This window comes from Eptatretus burgeri, chromosome 18, assembly GCF_056783735.1.
Source record: "Eptatretus burgeri isolate ZD-2024b chromosome 18, Ebu_testis_v1, whole genome shotgun sequence".
Taxonomy (NCBI): Eukaryota; Metazoa; Chordata; class Myxini; order Myxiniformes; family Myxinidae; genus Eptatretus; species Eptatretus burgeri.
Genome location: NC_140978.1, coordinates 10,733,124 through 10,753,793, shown reverse-complemented (window position 1 = coordinate 10,753,793; position 20,670 = coordinate 10,733,124). Strand labels below are relative to the sequence as shown.

At 40.5% G+C, this 20,670-nt stretch overlaps 1 protein-coding gene across 6 annotated transcripts in view; it reads left to right on the top strand.

Annotated features, from left to right (window-relative positions):
* Positions 1-20,670, top strand: part of LOC147008565 (serine/threonine-protein kinase DCLK1-like) — a 157,677-nt gene that overhangs the window by 27,206 nt on the left and 109,801 nt on the right. For all 6 annotated transcript variants that reach the window (XM_085864456.1, XM_085864460.1, XM_085864455.1 and 3 more), the window contains exons 3-5: positions 1,615-1,816; positions 13,542-13,667; positions 19,379-19,584. In XM_085864456.1, the coding sequence (XP_085720582.1) occupies positions 1,615-1,816; positions 13,542-13,667; positions 19,379-19,584 (534 nt within the window). The remainder of the gene's footprint in view (positions 1-1,614; positions 1,817-13,541; positions 13,668-19,378; positions 19,585-20,670) is intronic.

Below are 20,670 nucleotides of genomic sequence, written 5' to 3'. Positions count from 1 at the left end.
TTGTGTTATTCGCAGCCCAGTAGACAATTGTGTCTGTTAATTGTGCCATTAAAGCTTAAAAGATGCCTCATCTGACCACCAAAATCCAAAATAAATAAATGATGAAAATTAATAATCTGCAAGACAATTATTAACAACATGACTTCCCAGAAAGAATCTGACAGCTGAAAAAACAGAAATCGGGTGCTACTTTTGACTTACCCTGTATATATAAATGTGTGTACACACACACACACGTTTTTCTTTTGGTGACTGATGTCTTTGTAATTAATTTTGAAGTGCATTGATGTCCACTTGTGGTTTTTGTCCTTGGATATATGAAGACAAAACAAGAGGTCCTCTGTCTGCAAAAGACAGATTTTTCTGTCCTGCTTGTATTCATGAAAACCCTTGATGTGAAAATACTCATTTGGAAGAAGCAGAAGACAAAACTGATTTTCTTGTATACAATTATTAGCTGGGTTAAAATGTATATTAATATGTAAGATCTGGGGGTTTTTTTGTTAGCCGTCAAACTTGTACAAGGTGTTTTTGGTTTCAAACACATTCTAGTTTTTTTCCTTAAAAAAAAAAAATCCAGGAATACCATGCTCACAGACGGACAAACAGGGTGAAAGCATAAAACCATCCACAGTGGCAGAGATGATAATCTAGTACTGAGCAGACTAGGAGGATTTAAGATGTGGGGACAATCTATTTATTCTGCTTGTAAATATGGGTTATGTGTGAATCTTGATTTTTTTTTCTCCCCCCCTCCTCCATTCCCCCTCTTTATTTGTTCTACAGAAGAATAGGATGCGAATAGAAAGATCTCAGCATCTTGAGTGATTCCGGGAGGTGTTTTCTTTTGCTCAGCTAGAAACGGTCATCCCAGTATTTCACACGCAGGGTGATTATTGTGTGTGTGCCGTACCTCTGATGGACGTTAAACTGGCATCCCATCTGTGGGCATTGGTTTGTGGACCTAAAAGATCCCATGGTGTCGTTCGTGAAGAGTAGGCGAGCTATCACCGGCACCATGAGCAAATTCCAAATTCCTTCTCCGACTTCCTCTCTCGGAGTGGTGACCCGTGGACAGGATTGCAACCCGAGCCACAGAAACTGCTTCGGCAGCACCGACCCTCTGGAAAGAGCATGCATGGTTCATGATCTGATCTGTTCCTTAAACCTTTCCCTTCTATCTCCAAATCTCCTTTTTATTCTGCCCATAATCCTACCCTTCCCTACCCTGCTTTCTTTCTTCAACCAACTCCTCTTTTCTTCATATTTTCTCTTGATTTAGTGTCCCCTCCCCCTCATCTCCCCAATCTCTTGTGATTTCCTAATGAATAGATAGGACCTGAGGAACTTATGAAGATGACACCAAGATAAGTCAAATTAAATTTCTAAGATAAGAATCATACCTTTTCTGGAGTGAACCCATATTCTCTACTCGTAGACAGTAGAAGAAATTATTGGTAACATGTTTTGTGAGTTGCAGATGCTTCAACGTCAGGTGCATTGAGATTGCTTTTAGTTTGTGGAGTTTAAAAAACCACTTTGGTCAGATTATGAGTTCCAAATGTCCTTTTTATATCTTACCTGCTTGAGTTATTTATTCTGTGTTCCATCAAGGTGCGTTTCTACCGCAATGGTGACCGATACTTCAAGGGCATTGTGTATGCAATATCTCCTGACCGTTTTCGTTCGTTGGATGCCCTTCTGGAAGACCTTACCCGCACACTTACGGATAATGTGAACCTGCCACAGGGCGTAAGGGTCATCTACACCATCGATGGTTCTCGTCGCGTATCCTCCTTGGAGGAGTTGGTGGAGGGTGAGTTTGTTATGTTGAAAGTGTAACTTAAGAGTTTTTTGGAATAGATGTGTTATGGATTAATACATTTGATGACAATTATTTGCCCACGTATTTCTGATTCTGATGTGCCATAATTTGTTTCAGAGCGTTGTCAGCTGCCGAAGTAGTTTTTGGGGACTGTTATACTGGGTAGTTTGCCGTTGCCTTTCTGGCAGTAATTTGGGTAGAAATTTTGGAATGATCATTCAGGGTGCCTGCAAAAGCTCACTTGCTCTTCGTGAAGGACACCTTGGGATCTTTATCATCCATCAACTAATGCCGGCAGACGGGATGCCCAGATTAACGTCCATCCGAAGCACGGCACACACATCAATAAGTCACCCTGCCTGTGAAACACCACGATGATGGTTAAAAGCTGGATCGAGATTCAAACCCAGACGAGGCAGCTCAGGGGCTAGTGTGTGTACCTGTAGGTTGTTTCACAGTCATGGTCATTTCTGGTATTTTGTACCCTTGCATGCTAAATAGCTAAATGAGAGGCTGTAGTATCTGTCTTTGGGGCCAGTAGTTGGTAGTCGTGATGGCACAACTTGGACCACTTTTTATTTCACAAAAAATTTTAATTTTTGGCAGAATGGCATAAAAATTGCCATTTTCTTTGACAAATAGCTGTCTCATTTTCTCCAGGTACACTGACTGCATTCACAGTGTAAAAACAACTACAAGCAGAAATTGGGACTTTTATATGTTGTTGCATCAATTTAATACCTCTTCTGTACTTTGTCCACAACATATTATTAATTTCAGACTATGAATATTTATTTCACCCTCAATAAATATGTCCCACCGTTCGTCCGTCAAAAAAATGTCCTCTCCGAAAATGCATATTGTGGAAGAATTTTTTTAATATAAATAAAGGGTCTTTTTAAAAGTTTATTGTGTGTTTTACCAAGTGTGTATATACCTCCACTGATATTATGCTACAAAGTTTGAGTGTAACCAATAACCTTATATTTGCATGGCCTGCACTGATTGCCTTACATGTGTCCGTCAAAAATGTGTCCTCTCCGGAAACACCTAAACTGCCACGAGTTACAAGGAAACGACTTGCTGGCTATAAATTTTGATATTTTGTAAGGTTGACATGGTCATGAATATCCATTATCAGTAAAAGGTATTTACATTTTTGTAATATATCTTGTTACATCACTGATTGAATGTCCATGTCAAAAATGTCCTCTCTGGAAAGTTATTCAATGGCATTCAACAGGAGATTAATCAGATGAAATGACATTGAATTTTGTACAACTATTGCTTCCTCCAGCACAATATTGACTATTGTTTATGAATATGTTGAATTTGATTACTTTTAACACATTTACTCTACTTTTTGAAAGCTAAACCTGGGCTTCCTGGAACATGCTTAGTTGTCTGAGAAAGAAATATGACATAATTCCCACCGTATGTTCACTTTTTGCAAAAATAAATATGTAGTAACATCTGTCATCACATATAGTTACACCCAAATTATTAATATACAGATATTTGGTACAATACAAGCCATAAAAGAGCCCATAATATTACTTTCCGGAGAGGACAAAAAAATTTAACATATGTATGCCTGTTGCTTTATGTAGATTTTCTACTTTTCTGCTTGCAGATTAATCAACTGCTGGTTGTGGAAAACAGTGGTGGCAGTTAGAATAACCCCTCACTCTCCTGTAGTTGTAGCATTTTACTGCTATAGTGGTTACTGCTTTAGTATTATACCCAAACTATAGTGGTAAGGATATAGCTTGGTTATAATACTGGAAAAGAATCATTATGGCAGTAAACCATAACTAACTGTTGTTATTACAGATCCAGATCCAGTAATAAGTAATCACAACAGCTGTGCACAAACAATGTCACAAACTCTGACAGTCAAGTTTAATTGGACATGTCATACATGTTCTCTTGCGAGTGCTAAAGATGCAACTCCAAGCAGCATTCCCCAAAGTGCTGCTACAAAATCTTGCTGCAAATTAAAGGAAATAAATCCAGATAGACACAAAGAATATCTCGCCAGAGATGCTGAAAGGAAGAGAAAACATTATGCATCAACTTCCAACAAGAAGACAGATAATGAATTGAAGGAATGCAGAAGGAAGTGGGCAGCAAGTAAGAGAGAACAGCAAAAGAAAAACAAAAAGGAACACATTAAGGCACAATCCACAAACAACAACAATTCACTTACTAGGTGTATTTTGTATTGGCATTATAAGATAAATTTATTACTTTGCAGTTATATCTTGGACAGAATGTATTGCTTCATGTCAAAAAATTATGTTCTCTCCAGAAGAAATATGTGATTTTCTTCATATTTTTCATTGTGGTGGTAAACTTTTATTTTCAGAGATAAATTAGTAATTTTTTCAGAATATGTAGAAAACTACATGTAGTTTTGAAATTTTGTGCTAAATTCCATCATATGCAGTGCTATTGGTGACAGTGTTAAAACATATTTTTTCTGGATATTTGAAACTTAGTTCAGTCTTTTATTGATATTTCTACAAATATACTTCATTTGTATACTGAATCATAATTCCAGTAATGGAATAATACTTGTGGAACATATGGAAACCACTGAAGTTTGCTAATGTTGTTATTTTGTGGTTATAGTTGAATTGTATTAATGATTGTTGTCGTTTAAAAAATACTCTCCTAACATCCTTGGGGTATTATTTTTAATAAGAAATATTCATTCAGATGCTCCAAAAAATTGGATTTAAGTATTATAATTAACAATGTTGGATTTGGAGAAATAAAAATATTGAGTTTGAATTTTTAGTGGTTGTGAGAGAAACTTGGTACCCTCATTGTGAAACAGCCCCTATAGGCTATCCTGCTAGTTAGCTCCCTCCATGTACTTAGAATGATGTGAATAACCATTGCAATATATATATATATATATATATATATATATATATATATATATATATATATATATATATATATATATATATATATATATATATATATATATATATACTTATATAGACGATGGTGGTGCCTATGTTGTAGAAACTAAGAGTTTTGGCTTGAAAACTTACAATTCTTTTAAAAGCTTGCTACTCAAGTCTCTTTCAAACATGTAAAATGCTCCGAGTGTCTCAGGGTACACTTTAACTCTGTTTTCCATTTCGGTATTTGGTGGCATCGCCAACACATGAAAGCAGTTTTTGAAGGGAAATATCATTAACTGGATCTCAGATGTACCTCAGATAACTTGAGAGGTCTTTTATATTTCCTGAAGAAAACTTTAATCCTATCTTCAAAATGTGAAGACCTTTTGGCATACCCGAGCTGGTTTGATTCCAGACATTGTTTTGGGCAAATTGCTGCAAAACAAAAATTATATCTTCACTTCGCATCTTCCTCTGCAGTATATCTAATATAGGCCTGTATATATATATATATATATATATATATATATATATATATATATATATATATATATATATATATATATATATATATATATATATATATATATATATATATATATATATATATATATTTGTTTGCGTTTCATTGTCTGAGTGATAATTATTTCATACATTGTACAATTCATTCACCGCGAGCTTACAGTTGCAAATGAACACCCGCCCCGATGTTCTGTTCCTCCATAGTGATATTAACTACCTCCTTGCCAGCTGGCTGAGAATTCAAACATCAAAAACAAGCAATTGTGAGGGAGCCAACAAACTCTTGTGAGGCAGCAGGTCTCAATGGGTTGTTTTATTTTATTTTTTCTTCATTCTAATCATTACTATAATCGATGAACTTTGGAATGTCAAATGCTTCCTCAAATTTGGCTTTGATCGTGTTCAGATGAAAGCGTCTTTCTCGCTAGTTATTTTCAGAGTTGTTGAAGGGTCTGACAGTTTTCTCAGCCTTATTGGCACAGCTTGCAATCTGCTCTTACTTATGGGCAGATCAAACAATATCTTTCATCAAGGAGTTTGACTGTTTTCAGGATTATAGCCCACAAGCTGAAGTTCCTGGCGTTGCCCAGGGAAATTCATTGCAATATGTATTTAATTATTTCCTGGATGACAAGTTGGGGTATGTTGGCCTCATGATTTTGCTTGAATTTCCAATCTTGGGCGTTGCAAAATGCACTGGACTTGTATGGAAATACTTCACCTTCTATGATGCCAACATGCTGCTCTGGAGGCTATTTGTCTTGCACGTTAATCCTCAACCCGAGTCTGTGTCTGCTCTGTAGTCTCAGATGATCTGGAGGCTGCTTGAATTGCACATTGATCCTCAAGCCATGCCTGTGTCTGTCATTGAGTCTTCAGTGACTTGTAGACTGCCATTTTCTTTTTGCATCTGATTTGTTTCTGCCAATCAGGGATCTTTTTTTGGTAGCATGTGGCAGTATAGGGTGTATATAAATGAATGGTGGGGTTTTGTAAGCAGATTGATAAAAAACACTCACTGTGCATTGCCCTTTTGTTTATTTGATTCACCAACTCAATTTTTATATATATATATATATATATATATATATATATATATATATATATATATATATATATATATATATTTTTTTTTACATTGCAGTTTTGTCTATTTCAAAAGGTTTTTGAAATGGTATTGCACAACTTCAATGCATATCTGCACCATTGACAGCATGGCACATGTCATCGATATTCAATTTCTGTCCATACTCTGTCAAGAATCTCCAGCCTAACATTTTCAATTGCTCCAGTGATGCTTTCTTGTAACTGATTATAGTCGCGACTTTATGGCAATGTCATGAAACCCCGCCATTAATTTGTGTACACCCTGTATTTATAATGCAAGTAAGGTAGGTTAAGATATTTCTTAACAAGTGTTCCCTTGGGAGTTCCAGAAGTGCTCTGGTGGGCATCTTACCATGCCGATCTACATGATGTGGTAGATTAAAGTTTAACAAAAGCAACAAACGGATCATAGAGACTGGGAGGATTAGAGGTAGGGGAGAAATGGAGCAACGGAATACACAGTTTCCGTTATTAGCTTGCATACATAATATGACATCAACATCTGATCTTCACAATACATATTACTCGATCTTGGCAATGTGTAAGCACCATACTCGCTCAGACTTGAACACGAAGGTGTTATAATAAAGCTCTGAAAAGCAATCTTTAAAAAAAATATAAATAACAGGCACACGTGTAAACACTATAGTAATTAAATTTGTGTTGTTAACAAATCGCTACAACCTCAACATGTGATCTTCACAATACATATTACTCGATCACTTTCAGGAAAAAAAAAATAATGCAGGCAGTGTATTAGCACAAGACCTGATCAAGGTCTGAAGGCCAATTATCTGTTTTTCATTTTAAAAAAGTTTGTTTTTTTTCCTCTTGATGAAAGAAGAGGCCTTTCAAAGTTTTGGTTACACTGGTTCCTGCAGGATGCGAATGCATAAATGAACAACCAAACAAACACACAAACTTTCTTCGTTGTATTGTTACAGAATCAGAGTTCGGGGCTAACACGTGAGGGGTTCCCCAGGCTTATCTTCCCGATCTCTGGCCCTGTGGCCGCCGACCGCAGGTAACTCTGCGATCCAACAGGCTGCAGATCTTGCACAGCCGTAGCCGTGTCATTTGGATTACCGGCCTAGCAGGGATCCGCTTCAAGGTTTTTGTGATACATTTCTGTTGGTACGGTATCCTAACTAGAGGTCACACCCACAATGCTTCTGCCGAGTGGAACAGATAGGTGCAGCTATGGCTAGTCACGTGAGCCAATTGGTGGGGTAGAAAACCGCCCAGGCTAACCATAAGTGCGGACTGTGTTAGACCAATGAAAGAAAACACACGATGAGCAGATCTGAAAACATTTTACAACAGGGAGTTTATTTGACCAGAAAGACATGAGAGGGTGGGGGAGCGTATGTACACTTCGATGAGCAAACGCATTCGAGAAACATGAGCAAGCACTCAATAAAAAGAAAAGCGACAAAGAACAGCGTTACCCCTGATGTATCTAGCTTATACCACTTACTTATTTAACGATACACAAGGCGCCATCAGTTTCACATGCGGAAGGGTAGATGTGGAGAAAGAATATAGAAAGTTTGAGGTGTTCATCAATCTCTACACTCACCCGGCATGGGCTGGCAATTCCGACACTTTCCTGCACTGGGGAAAGGCAAGATAGAGGGGACTGGGATAGAGGGGTGTTGCTGTGTGGCCAGGTTATTGCTCCACCTCATCCTGTGGCACTTCGCTGCATCCCGTGTTGCTCCACCTTGGTTCACCTTGAACCCACCATCAGAAAGCCACCCGAAATCAATCTGAAATCTTTTCTTCTTCTTTTTTTGCCCCCTGAGTGCCCACTATTTTGTACGTTCCGAGCGGGTTGGAGCTTCATGTCCTCGGCAGATGTGACCGTACCATGTGACCGTACCAGACGTAACCAAAACAATCTCTGCCCCTCGTGTTCTGAGCGCACCATGCCCATTGGCCCAGACTTCACCTGTGTACTGACGCCACCCTCTCCACGAACTTGTCAGTCCAGAAGTAGCCTCATTCATCCTCGAGACATGCCATGGGTCCGACCTCGCAACTTGATATGGCAGCGTGCATCGCTCCCCGCTGGTAGCGCAAGCGTCCTGGAGGGTCGCGGATGGTTCCCTGGGCAGTGCAATGGTTGCCGCCGACAGGAAAGAATGATAGAAATGTTTGCGTAAACTTGCGTTAAACAGCAATGAGCTTGGTTGGTCGTGGCGCTCCAAGCAGGGGTGAAGCAGTGCTCTGAGCAGGTGTGATAGTGGTTGCTGTCTTCAATCACAGGCGATTGGTTGAGATGTTTTGTTTGAGCGATGTTGTGGTTGAAGAGTGTTTGGAACCGTGCCGCAGTGGAAGAGTGATAGTTGAGGCCATAGTGGATAGCGTACAAGCAAAGCAAGATGATGCTTGTTGGTTTTGTGGTGTGGAGGTAATTGTAGTCTTATGGTGGTTGAACTGTGGTTGAGGTGGTGTGTTTGAATAATGGTGAATCTGGTGAGTGATCATTGGAATGTGAGCCTTGTACGATGCTTTATAAAGCGAAACAGCAATAAAAGTTGATGCATGATTTTATCAGAGGGGTGTGGTAATTATTTATGTTGTGGTGGTTGAAAGTGGTATGGCGGCTGAGTTCTGGTGCGCGATTTGAATGTGGTTTTGGTGGAAATATACCAATTAGGTGGCGTGTGTGGTGCCTCTCTCTTCTTGGTAGTCGTTGTGCGTGCCCTTGATTGTGGTTTAAATTAAAAGATATAAAAATGGGGAGAAGGTAGGTGGGGGAAACTTATCTAACCCCATGCAATGCATATCTTCTTTGGAACCCATCAGATATAATGAAAGGACTGTGGAGCATTTATTAAATAATCTCCCTCTGGAACCACTATATGGTGGTTGCCATAATTTGGTAGGGAGGTTCGCAGAGCCGCAACAATATATTAGATTTCACCTATAGCTATCCTATCTATCAGGTATGAAATAAATTTCAACAGGGAAAGGCAAGAGTGGTTGGGGGAGGATGATGTGGTGAAGGTGACAGCACGACAAGCTGAAGCTGTTGGAGAAGTGTGATGAGAATGCAAAGACGTCTTCCCAAGCCCCCTCCCCTCCCCCTGCAAATACATGCAGGCCAAATCATAGTGAGGCAGCATGAATAGAAATGAAAAGACCTCAGAGTGTCTTGAAAGATTCCAATAAACCTCAGGAACAATACTTTACAACATCGGGTGATCACTTTCACAATGGTATTTATTCAAGTGGAACCACTCCTTTCGCATGTTAACTTGAGCACAGATGGACATCAGCTAACACAAGTTGGTGCATTAAGCTCAGCTGTTTGTGGATGGAGATTGATGGTTGCCAATTGATAATAAAAATGCTTATTGAGAAGTTTCTATAAGGTCAAACGAAAAGGTTCACCCTTTCATGCATGCCTGCAGTCTTTGCCGTCAGTTTGAGCTTTTGGTGACATGATTGTGACCGCAAAATTGTTAATGCCGATTACGTCTTTCCTTTTGGCATTATACTTGTGCCTCACCAGATCACACTCATTCATCCAAGACCTTACTCCTTCAGGACATTTGCATTTGTGCAGTTTGAGGCAGTCGAGAGTAAACTTAGCCTTGTGCTTGTATTTATTTATATATGACTAACACGGGCCAGCAAACACCTAGTGCACCAAAAGTGGCAGGGCCAAGAGGACTTTGCTGAGTGTGGAGCTGGCCTTTTAGTTTGCATCAGCATTATAAAACTGCATGGTATGTCGGGAATTCTATGAAAATAATGGAACATTATCAGGAAGTTGGTGGACTTCCAATGTGGGGATGGCATGGATACTCCATAGATTTAATACATCATAAATCCTCAAAAAATAAAAATAAAAACTACCAATATACAAACTTGTAAACCTATAAAATACCTACCAGTCATCTGTGGAGGATTTCACATCCAAAAACATTCATGAAACTCATGGACAGCATCATTGAGCAGTGAGCTACAAAACTGACAGACCCAAAACAGCCCCTTTACTATTGTTATTATTATTATTATTATTGTTGCTCTTCTCAAAATTTGTGTAAGGTCAGTACTTGGTTTAAACAAAAATCTATGGTATTTTACAGTGGGAAGCTCAATGACTACATACTCAAATTTTTCATAACTTGGAAGGATTCCACAAAATATGCATAGCTGCATGCTTACACATATGGCAATGAAGGCCTAGGAGGGCTTTGTGGGACAACACCTGCCAATCGGCCTGGTGGGGGTGGGCCCATGGTGACAATTGGCTCAGGGCGAATCACATTATTGCTGCCAATTACGTAATCAATCCATCCATTGGGACCATACTCTGTGCAGAGCGTTGGTGCTGCCTAAGCAGTCTCCTTGGCTATTAGCACAATCCTGGATGGATCACCACTCGGACACAGGATACCTGCAAGCTGGCGCTCATTTTGCCAACCTCAGAAGGATGACAGGCAGAGTCAACCCCACCTGGCATTAATTCAACAGCAAAGTGGGATTTGAACTCAGGATCCTTGGATCCCAAGCCCACCACCCAAACCATGAAGCCAACACCAGGAATATAATTATGTAATGGTTAACAGTCAAAACGACTATTTAATAGTTTTTTTTTTTCGCATACAATTGACAAGATATTTCAAAGTGCAATCAAAATGAAATTCTCCAGCATATAATTACATTTTGAAAAGCACAAAAATAAGATATATATATATATATATATATATATATATATATATATATATATATATATATATATATATATATATACATACATTTCAAACTAGAACGACGCTCAGTCAGGCACATACCTCTTCCAGGCTGAACAGTTTACGTTTTGTATCCCACTCAACTGATAGGCAAGATCTACATCCAGATGTTAGCCAGAATCTAATCGGCTTGTTCTTGTCACCTCCCCAACTCGCCCACCAAGTTTTTTTATTTTTTTATTTTTTATTTTTTTGTCGTAATCTATCCACAACTTTTTGATATATCGTGCTACATATAGTTTTTGGCCCCATCTCTCAATGGTGAAGAATCACTGAAAATTATTTTTAAATCTTCGGATCTGAATCTTCACTAAAATCTAATCAATTTATCCTTGTCGTACACCCAACCTCTCCACTTAATTTTGTCGGAATCCATCCGTAACCTTGTGGTATATGCTCACAGACAGACAGACAGACAGTGTGTGTGTGCGCATGCTTGTGTGAACGGTTCAACACCTCACTGGTCAAATTTAGAAAAAGAAACAATCAATGTACACTATCATTGCAAATGGACAGGCAACAACCATGAAACAAAGAAATGTGCAGAAATGGTTTCACATGATAATTTCCTGTGACCATTTCTACCTTTTACATCATACTAAAATACACAATTTCGTTCCTGTCTATCTGACCGTGATTTCATGCCCCCCCCCTCCCCAAAGGAGTTTTCCGCCTTGGGCAAAATACATGTTAAGGTGGTATTTCCGTGTTAAGATAGCTAATCGTGGCATTTTTCCAAGGCTTTAAAAGCTGATATTCAAAATCCGATTCAATATGTGATGATCGGAACTCGTGGCCTGAATCATGATAAATTTTGAGTGAAATCAGAAAATTTTTCAGAAAAAAACATTTTTTTACCCAATATAATTAAACACTAGGCTCCACGAGATGCGAGGTAAAATGGCTCCAAACAGCAGTTATATTCACAATCGCCATGACTTCCCGCTCAGTTTTTTCTTCAGTGTGGAAAAGACGAAAATGATGACTAATTTAGTTTCATCAAATTTTGAAAGGTTGCAGCCCATCGGTGTCACAAGCATTCTGAGGCACACAGTTTGTGTAGGCCCCAGGCTTCAAGCCTTCTGGCCGATAAGATAATTCCTTCATGGCCCAGTGGAATTGGAATCTATTCACGCTATATAAACATGATGTATTATATATGCACATAAGCAATAGCCATGTTTTAGCTTCATTACATAACTCGAGTTGTTGTTTTCGAGGCATCCAACAATCAAGCCAGTGCTCGGTGCCTATACACCACCTGCGTTGAAAAATACAACAAAATTCTGAAGCGAACGAGACTGTGCTTATACACCGTATGTTTGTGCATTTCACATTAATGCCTGAAACGCATCAAAGAAATCCTTCCTAACATTTTGACCCATTAATGTTTAGTCTCCCATTTTGACCCGTTCCCGTTTCCCATTCCCTTATTGCAAATAATTAATCGGATGTAAATCCATAACTTTGTGTGTATTGTAATCCTCTGTGTTGTGTTGAGTTTTATGCACCTGTCATTTTGACAGACTTTTCCCCACCCCTGCCCCTTTTTTATTTATTAAAAAAAAAATTGTCCATCGTGTCTATTCATCATTTTCTTCTGTCACTTATTTGTCCTTACTTCCAGTGTCTACCTGGGAAAGTTTTAGATAATTGGTATTTTTCTTATTTACCTCCACCATTGAAGGTAGACGGAGGTTATATTTTCACTCCTGTCTGTCTGTCTGTCTGTCTGTTTTTGAGCAGGATATCTCAAAAAGTAATGGACTGATTTGGACGAAATTTGGTGGACAGGTTTGTTGTGTGACAAAGACGAATTGATTTGATTTTGGTGAAGATCAGAATCCAAATAATTATGAGAATTAAAAAAAAAAAATTTCACAAGTGATTTTTCACCATTGAGAGATGGGCCAAAAACGACATATAACATGATATTTCAAAAAGTTGTGGTTCAGTTGTGACAAAGCTAGGTGGATGAGTTGGGAAGATGACAAGAACAAGCTAATTCAATTTTGTTTAAGGTCCAGATCCAGATCTGGCTTGTCAGTGGGTTACAACATGTAAACTGTTCAGCCTGGCAGAGGTATGCACTCAATTGGGTGCCCTTCTAGTTTGAAATGTATTCTTGTTTCAGGGTTCCTTGGGCAAAAGGCTGGTAATGGAGAAACCCTGCAACCTTGACAAGATGACATGGAGAGCATTTAAGTGAAATTCTACAACACTGACAATAATATTACTCCCATGATATACCTTTATACTTTGAAAGGTCTAGATCGAGCATTCTATTGATGTACAAAATAGCTTGAAAATTTATAACGGAAACGTATTTTTGGTGAGCAACTTTGATTTCTGCATTGATGTACATCTGCATAATATGTCCCATTAACCTGTCCATTTCCTCAGGTGAAAGTTATGTGTGCTCCTCTGGCGAAACTTTCCGTAAGCTGGATTACACAAAAACTCTGAATCCCAACTGGGCACTCACAGTAAAAACCGCTGGAACCCGAGGACAGGCTGCTCTTAAAGGAAGTGAGTTTGAGCGGTTATTGGATGTTTTATGTCAAGAGTGGAAGAGAGAAGGGGTGGACATAGGATAAGACCACTTTCAGGTAGATATCTTGGGAGAGGAATGGCTCGGGGAAGGAGTTGGAAGAGGAATGCATGCAGAGGGGAATGGGAATTGAGGGGGGGATGGGACTGAGGGGAGGGGTAGGAGGATGAGGATGGGGAGGAGGAGGAGGGAGGTGTTGAGGTGTGATATTTTTCAGGGTTTTATAGGAATTGCATGTTTAATAGTTGGTTGTCATCCTGTGATGTGATGATGTGATTTAATTTGAAATTTCCATTTTATCAAATTATTTTAAGAATATATATTATGCATTGTTGTGTTTTTGAAGAGGTAGTCATGTAATTTTTATTTTATTTTATTTTAATCAAGTTATTTCTGAAATTAGCAATGTTTTGAAGTGAACATGCATTTAATTATATTTCCATTGATTAGCTGTCATTGCTGTTACTTCTAAATTTGACTGAAAAGCAGCTTTATACAGTATCTAGCATTTCAATTTTAAGTTTCCAGAATCCGGACTACTCTCGGGAGAATTATTATTTTGTTGTTGTGTTGTGCTTAAAAACCAATGTGGCTCACAAAGGACTTTCAAGGAATATTTACTGTACATGTGGTGCCACCTTGCATTATGGGGTTGACTTTAAATGCACTTTAACGTGGGGTGAGCCATTAAAATGCTACCTCGAACAGGTTATTGATCATGTCAATGGAATATGAATGACAATTTTTGCGACATAAGTTGCCGATTTAAAGAGAAAACGACTGCATCCTCAGCAGTAGCCATTTGAAGGAAGTACCCATTAATCTCCACCCCTCCCCCCATTTACATATCTTTCTTTGTCACCAACTTCCCAAATATTGTGGATAATGTGGGTCAGAAAGGAATGTTTTAACAATTTTGATAGCCATGTTAGTCGGACTCTGATATCTATCTATAATGGAGCATATATATATATATATATATATATATATATATATATATATATATATATATATATATTTTAATAAAGAGGAATAAATTCCTGCGTGGGGCTATGGTGAAAAAATGCTGACTCAAGCCAGGACTCGAACACAAAGACCTCATCACTTACGTGGTGATAGCCCACTGAGCACATATATCTATACGAATAAGTGTCAGTGTGTCTCCTCCATAACTCCAAAACCATAATACCTAGCAGCCTGAAACTTTGCAGGCATACTAAGGGAGCTCCAAGGAAGTGCATCACTGAAAATTGGGTGTTTGGGTTAATTAAAACACCCCCTTTGAAGATAATTAACGGCCTTATTTATATCCTTGGCCACCTCGCTCTCTGGGGTCTTAAGGCATTTTCCCGGTAACCTCGCTGGGGCCTTTTTGTCCTGCTCAACCATGCCTTGACTTGGAACAAGCCGCAATGATTTCTTAACTATCAGTTATTTTTTTTCACTTTCCTCACTCGTATTATATTTATCGAATGCCTTTTCATCACAGCTACGAATCGCTGTACACATCGCTTTTGTAAGTACTGTAGTTTTCAAATTATGAGGTTGGAGTGATTTCATGCATTACAAGATATGATTTTCCACAATCTACTCTCACGGGCTAATTCAAGTATCTCATCGAAATATTACTGAGGTTTTGAGGATCAGATATCATCCGGACTAAATAAGTGTTTAAATCTCTTGTGAAATCTGATAATTTAAAGAAATAACAAGTCTTATAACTAAGCCGAAATACCTGTTTGCTTTAAGCAAGCAAGGCTTTGTTCCCTCCTTCTCCATACATGCATACACAAGAAAATGTGAAATTTCCAAAGCATCAAACTTTATCTTTTTCTCCTGTTTGGAGAATTGTATTGAGTGAAGAAAAAATTTAGGAACGTGCCAAAATTAACCAGCTTCATTGAGCTACATCATTTAATGTATTCACTGCTGGACCTCGCACTCTGTCCCCAGAGGGACTGCCTGTTCATTGCGTCTGCCAGATCTGTGTCTACATTTTTGGAGGTTTCACAAGGTGCTCTGCAGGGAATCAAAGCAAATCGGGTAAAAATAACGGACGTTTTATAAAAAAAATAACGTTTGCGCCAACCCCGAACTAATTGATGTGACACGAGCAGGCAAAATGGCAGATTTATAGATTCATTTTATTTCATTAACTGCTGCGTGCATGGTGAAGACAGGCTTAAAAGTTAAAGGGATCCTTTATGGAATGCAGCGGCAGCCTGTCCAACCGTTTCTTATCAACCATTGAATTGGAGTGAACTATGGATGCTTTTGCCACACAACGTAATTCAGAGCAAGTGGTTCGTGCTCCGTCACCCTGACCGAGCGGTTCGTGGTTCGTGCTCAGTCACCCTGACCGAGCGGTTCGTGGTTCGTGCTCCGTCACCCTGACCGAGCGGTTCATGGTTTTCCGATTTTCGAGCCGTTTGCCATATAAACCTGTTTTATAAATTACCGAGCCAAATTTATTTTTTTTTCCACCCGTCACACCCAGCTGCTTATCAAGAATGATGTTTGTGAACATATCCCTGGAACGTCTGGATATATGCAACGTCGTTTTTCGGTGAAAGATACTTAAAGCTTCTGGATTGTATACACTAAGTACTGGAGTTGGGAATCATACTGACTCCAATCTGCCGATTCCCGAAAAATTGCTTGTGTGTGTGTGTGTGTGTGTGTTCATAAAGCATAATATATTCTCTCTGTCTGTCTCTCTGTCTTTGTCCCATCCTTGCTCTACCCACTCCCAATATAGTGCAGCACCCTTCTCCCACATCTCCTCTCTTTCCTTCTCTCTCGCTCTCTGTCTGGACATATCTGGATGGTGTTTGTCTCCAGACATGTCCGGGCGGTGTTTGCCTTCAGACAACTTGACTCCGGACGTGTCCAGGTGGTATTTATGTCTGGACGGAAGTTTGTCTCCAGATTGTGTTTATAGTATAACCGGTAGAAAATGGATTTCAGGCATTATTTTGTTTACATATTCACTGTTATTCTATACAGAATCATTTTGATGAAACAGTATCAATTGGAAATAATGCTCTACCGCACGTCTGCTTTCCCTTCCCCCACTCCTCCTCTCTCCTTTCCCCTCCACCTCCTCACTCTCCCCCTCTCTCCCTCTTCCACCCTTTGTTTTTTCCTCCCCCCTTTCGTGTTACCTTCAGCGAAGCGACGGGTAGTATTTGCTGGTTTCCACTACATGGCCAAAAGTATTGGACACTTGCTTGTCCAACATCTCATTCCAAAATCATGGGCATTAATATGGAGTTGGTCCCTTGTTGCTATAACAGCCTCCACTCTTCTGGGAAGGCTTTCTGCTACATGTTGGAACATTGCTGCAGGATCTGCTTCCATTCAGCCACAAGAGCATTAGTGAGGTTGAGTACTGATGTTGGGCGATTTGGTCTGGCTCGCAGTCGGCATTCCAATTCATCCCAAAGGTGTTCGATGGGGTTGAGCTCAGGACTTTGTGCAGGTCAGGTCAGGTATGGGAGCATGTGCCAGAACAGCACGTCGCTGCGTCCACTTTCCACCGGTACTCCAGGGGCCTCCGTCTGGCCATCCCCCAGGCAGATGCCAGGCCCATCCCCATCTCCTTGAGATGATGGTCAACCTGTTGCAACCATGAGGCACGTGGTCGACCCACTGGCCTCCTCCACTCATGAGACTCCCTCGCTGAAAGAATCTGGTGAGCAGGATCAGAGTCAGGAAAACGAGCCACATGTCCATACAGCCGCAACTGACGCTCACGGACTATGCAGGTAACAAATCTCATCCGAGTCTCCCTCAGCAACCGCTCGTTGGACACAAAATCCGACCAGCGATAGCCAAGGATTCTCCGAAGAGACCTGGTACCAAAGGAATTAAGTCTCCGTCTCAGATCCTTGGTCAGAGTCCAAGTCTCGCACCCATAGAGCAAGACTGGAAGTACCAAGGACCTGAAGACTCGGACTTTCGTCCTCCCGCACAGGTACCGGCAGCGCCACACCCCATGATCCAGTGAATCCATGACTCCCCAGGCCCGACCCAGACGTCTATTGACCTCTGACTCGCAGCCAGCAGAGACATGAATATCACTGCCAAGGTAAGTGAATCTCTCCACGACCTCAACATCCTCACCACAAACAGACACAGACAGGACAGCAGCATCCAAGATGTCACCGAAAGCCTGGATCTTAGTTTTGACCCAAGAAACCCGTAATCCCAACGGCTCCGACTCCTCATTCAGCACCTCGAGGGCCCCCAAGAGGATGTCTAAAGTCTCCGCAAAGATGACTGCATCATCTGCAAAGTCAAGGTCCGAGATCTTGACATTCCCAAATGATGCACCAGGCCAGTCAAGTTTTTCCACACCGATCCCAACAAACCGTTTCTGTATGGACCTCGCTTTGTGCATGGTGGCATTGTCATGCTGAAAGAGGAAAGGGCCTTCCCCAAACTGTTGCCACAAAGTTGGAAGCACAGAATCATCTAGAATGTTATTGTATGCTGTCGCGTTAAGATTTCCCTTCACTGGAACTAAGGGGTCTAGCCTGAACCATGAAAAACAGCCCCAGACCATTATTCCTTCTCCACCAAACTTTACAGTTGGCACGATGCATTCGGGCAGGTAGCCAGTCTCTGGCATCCGCCAAACCCAGATTCGTCCGTTGGACTGACAGTTGGTGAAGCTCGATTCATCACTCTAGAGAACATGTTTCCACTGCTCCAGAGTCCAATGGCGGTGAGCTTTACACCACTCCAGCCGACGCTTAGCATTGCGCATGGTGATCTTCGGCTTGTGTGCAGCTGCTCGGCCATTGAAACCCATTTCATGAAGCCCTCAACGAACAGTATTTGTGCTGATGTTGCTACCAGAGTCAGTTTGGAAACTCCATGGTGAGTGTTGCAACCGACGACAGACGATTTTTCCGTGCTGCATGCTTCAGCACTCAGCGGTCCCATTCTGTGGGCTTGTGTGGCCTACCACTTCACAGCTGAGCTGTTGTTGCTCCTAGACATTTCCACTTCACAATAACAGCATTTACAGTTAGGGCAGCTCTCGTAATGCAGAAATTTGACGAACTGACTTGTTGGAAAGGTGGCATCCTATGTCGGTGCCACGTTGAAAGACACTGAACTCTTCAGTACGGCCCATTCTTCTGCCAATGTTTGTCTCTGGAGATTGCATGGATGTGTGCTTGATTTTATACACCTGTCAGCAATGGGTGTGGCGGAAATAGCCGAATCCACTAATTAGAAGGGGTGTCTGCATACTTTTGGCCAAGTAGTGTGTGTATATTTGTGTGTGGTGGCAATAGCACCACCTTTGGTGTTAGCCAGTATTACAAATAATCCTTCTTTATCGAATGGTACTCCTGTCCAGAGGGCAGGAGTACCCGGCCGTGACTCTAATGCTGTGTTCTTGCCGTTCCTAAGAATCTCTAATGATAACGTTTATTCGTTTTTGAAGCACAATCATGAACAACAAATATTACTTGTAAAATATTTATGTTGTACAGGTAACATTCCTCATTTGGAATTCTAATTTAGCATATGCTGGGTAGAACAAATGCTAGATACTCCCTGTGCATGGGTGTGCTGATGAAGAATTGATTTGAAAATACAAACTAGGCTTGAAATTGTCTGCTCTCACCCTATGGTCAATACCTTCTTTCTCTATCCCCCACTTTTGGCACCACAGATGTGGGCAATTTTGAGTCACGTGACTTTATTAAGCCGAAGCTGGTGACCGTAATCCGCAGTGGTGTCCGGCCTCGCAAGGCTGTGCGCATATTGCTCAACAAGAAGACTGCGCACTCCTTCGAGCAGGTCCTTACAGACATCACTGATGCCATCAAACTGGACACCGGAATTGTCAAACGCCTTTTCACCTTCCGCGGCAAGCAAGTAAGAACCGGGCGTTGTTTTGGGACCCAAATCAATTAGGAGGTTTTTTTTTCGTGTGTTTGTGGGGGGGGGGGGGGTGGGTGGAGGGTTGGGGAGACACGCATTCTGCTTTGGGCTCTAATCTTCCAAAATGGCTCGTTTCTGGATGTCATCATTTGAATATACTTTGCGTTACTGTGCAACATTGGCATTATTAGGACTTGTGAGGTGCGTCTGAAAGTTTATTTGTTGGTCTATGTTATACTGGCATTTGTACTTCACCCTTGCCTCATCAAAAAGGGTTTTGTTGCTGTTAAGCACTTTATGGTGTTCTTCATAAAAGTTGGTTTATTATTATTATTATCATCATCATCATCAGTATTACATACTTTTTTTTGATGATTTTGTACCTTTACTGAAGTCTTGTCATTTTTGATCCGATTAAGGATTTTGACAAAGATCAACACTGACACGATGTTCCGAACTCGACATTACCAAAAGATTCATCCAGCTGGTGTCATAACCTCTGACCCCAGCTGGCCGAATCATTTGGGGATGCTTGCCAGTTCAGAAAGCTGTGCTGTATTCATTTTTGGGGGAAGGCTTTACAAGGCTCTCACCTTATAGTCAATAGATTAATCTTGCTTTAGGTTGTTGAAAGCAAAATGTTCATGAGGGCCTTGTATTTGAAGAAAAGTTTATAGACAAGGATCCGTTTGATGTGGAGGCCTGCAAAGCTGCTCATTTTAAGGCTATATAAATCCACAAGTGCCAACCAATCATTGTCTTTTTAAAATTTATTTTCAGTCCTTCCTTTTCCAATTATATTCTGCAAAACTGAATCTCATCACTATTTTTTTGCCAGAATACTGGGTACAAATTATACAGCAATTAGTGCTGACAATGACGGATATTGCGCTCAAGATAGTATATCGTTTCGAGCTGCTTTTGCGTCACAAGGCATTTGTAATTCTACACTGAAACTGTTTGCTCCGAATGGTTTAATTGAGCACCAAAGCACCGCTCCTGGACATATGGTACAACCGCATCGATCGTCCCTAATTTGACTTTGTGGTGCCTTTGAAATACACCTGCTAAAAACGATAT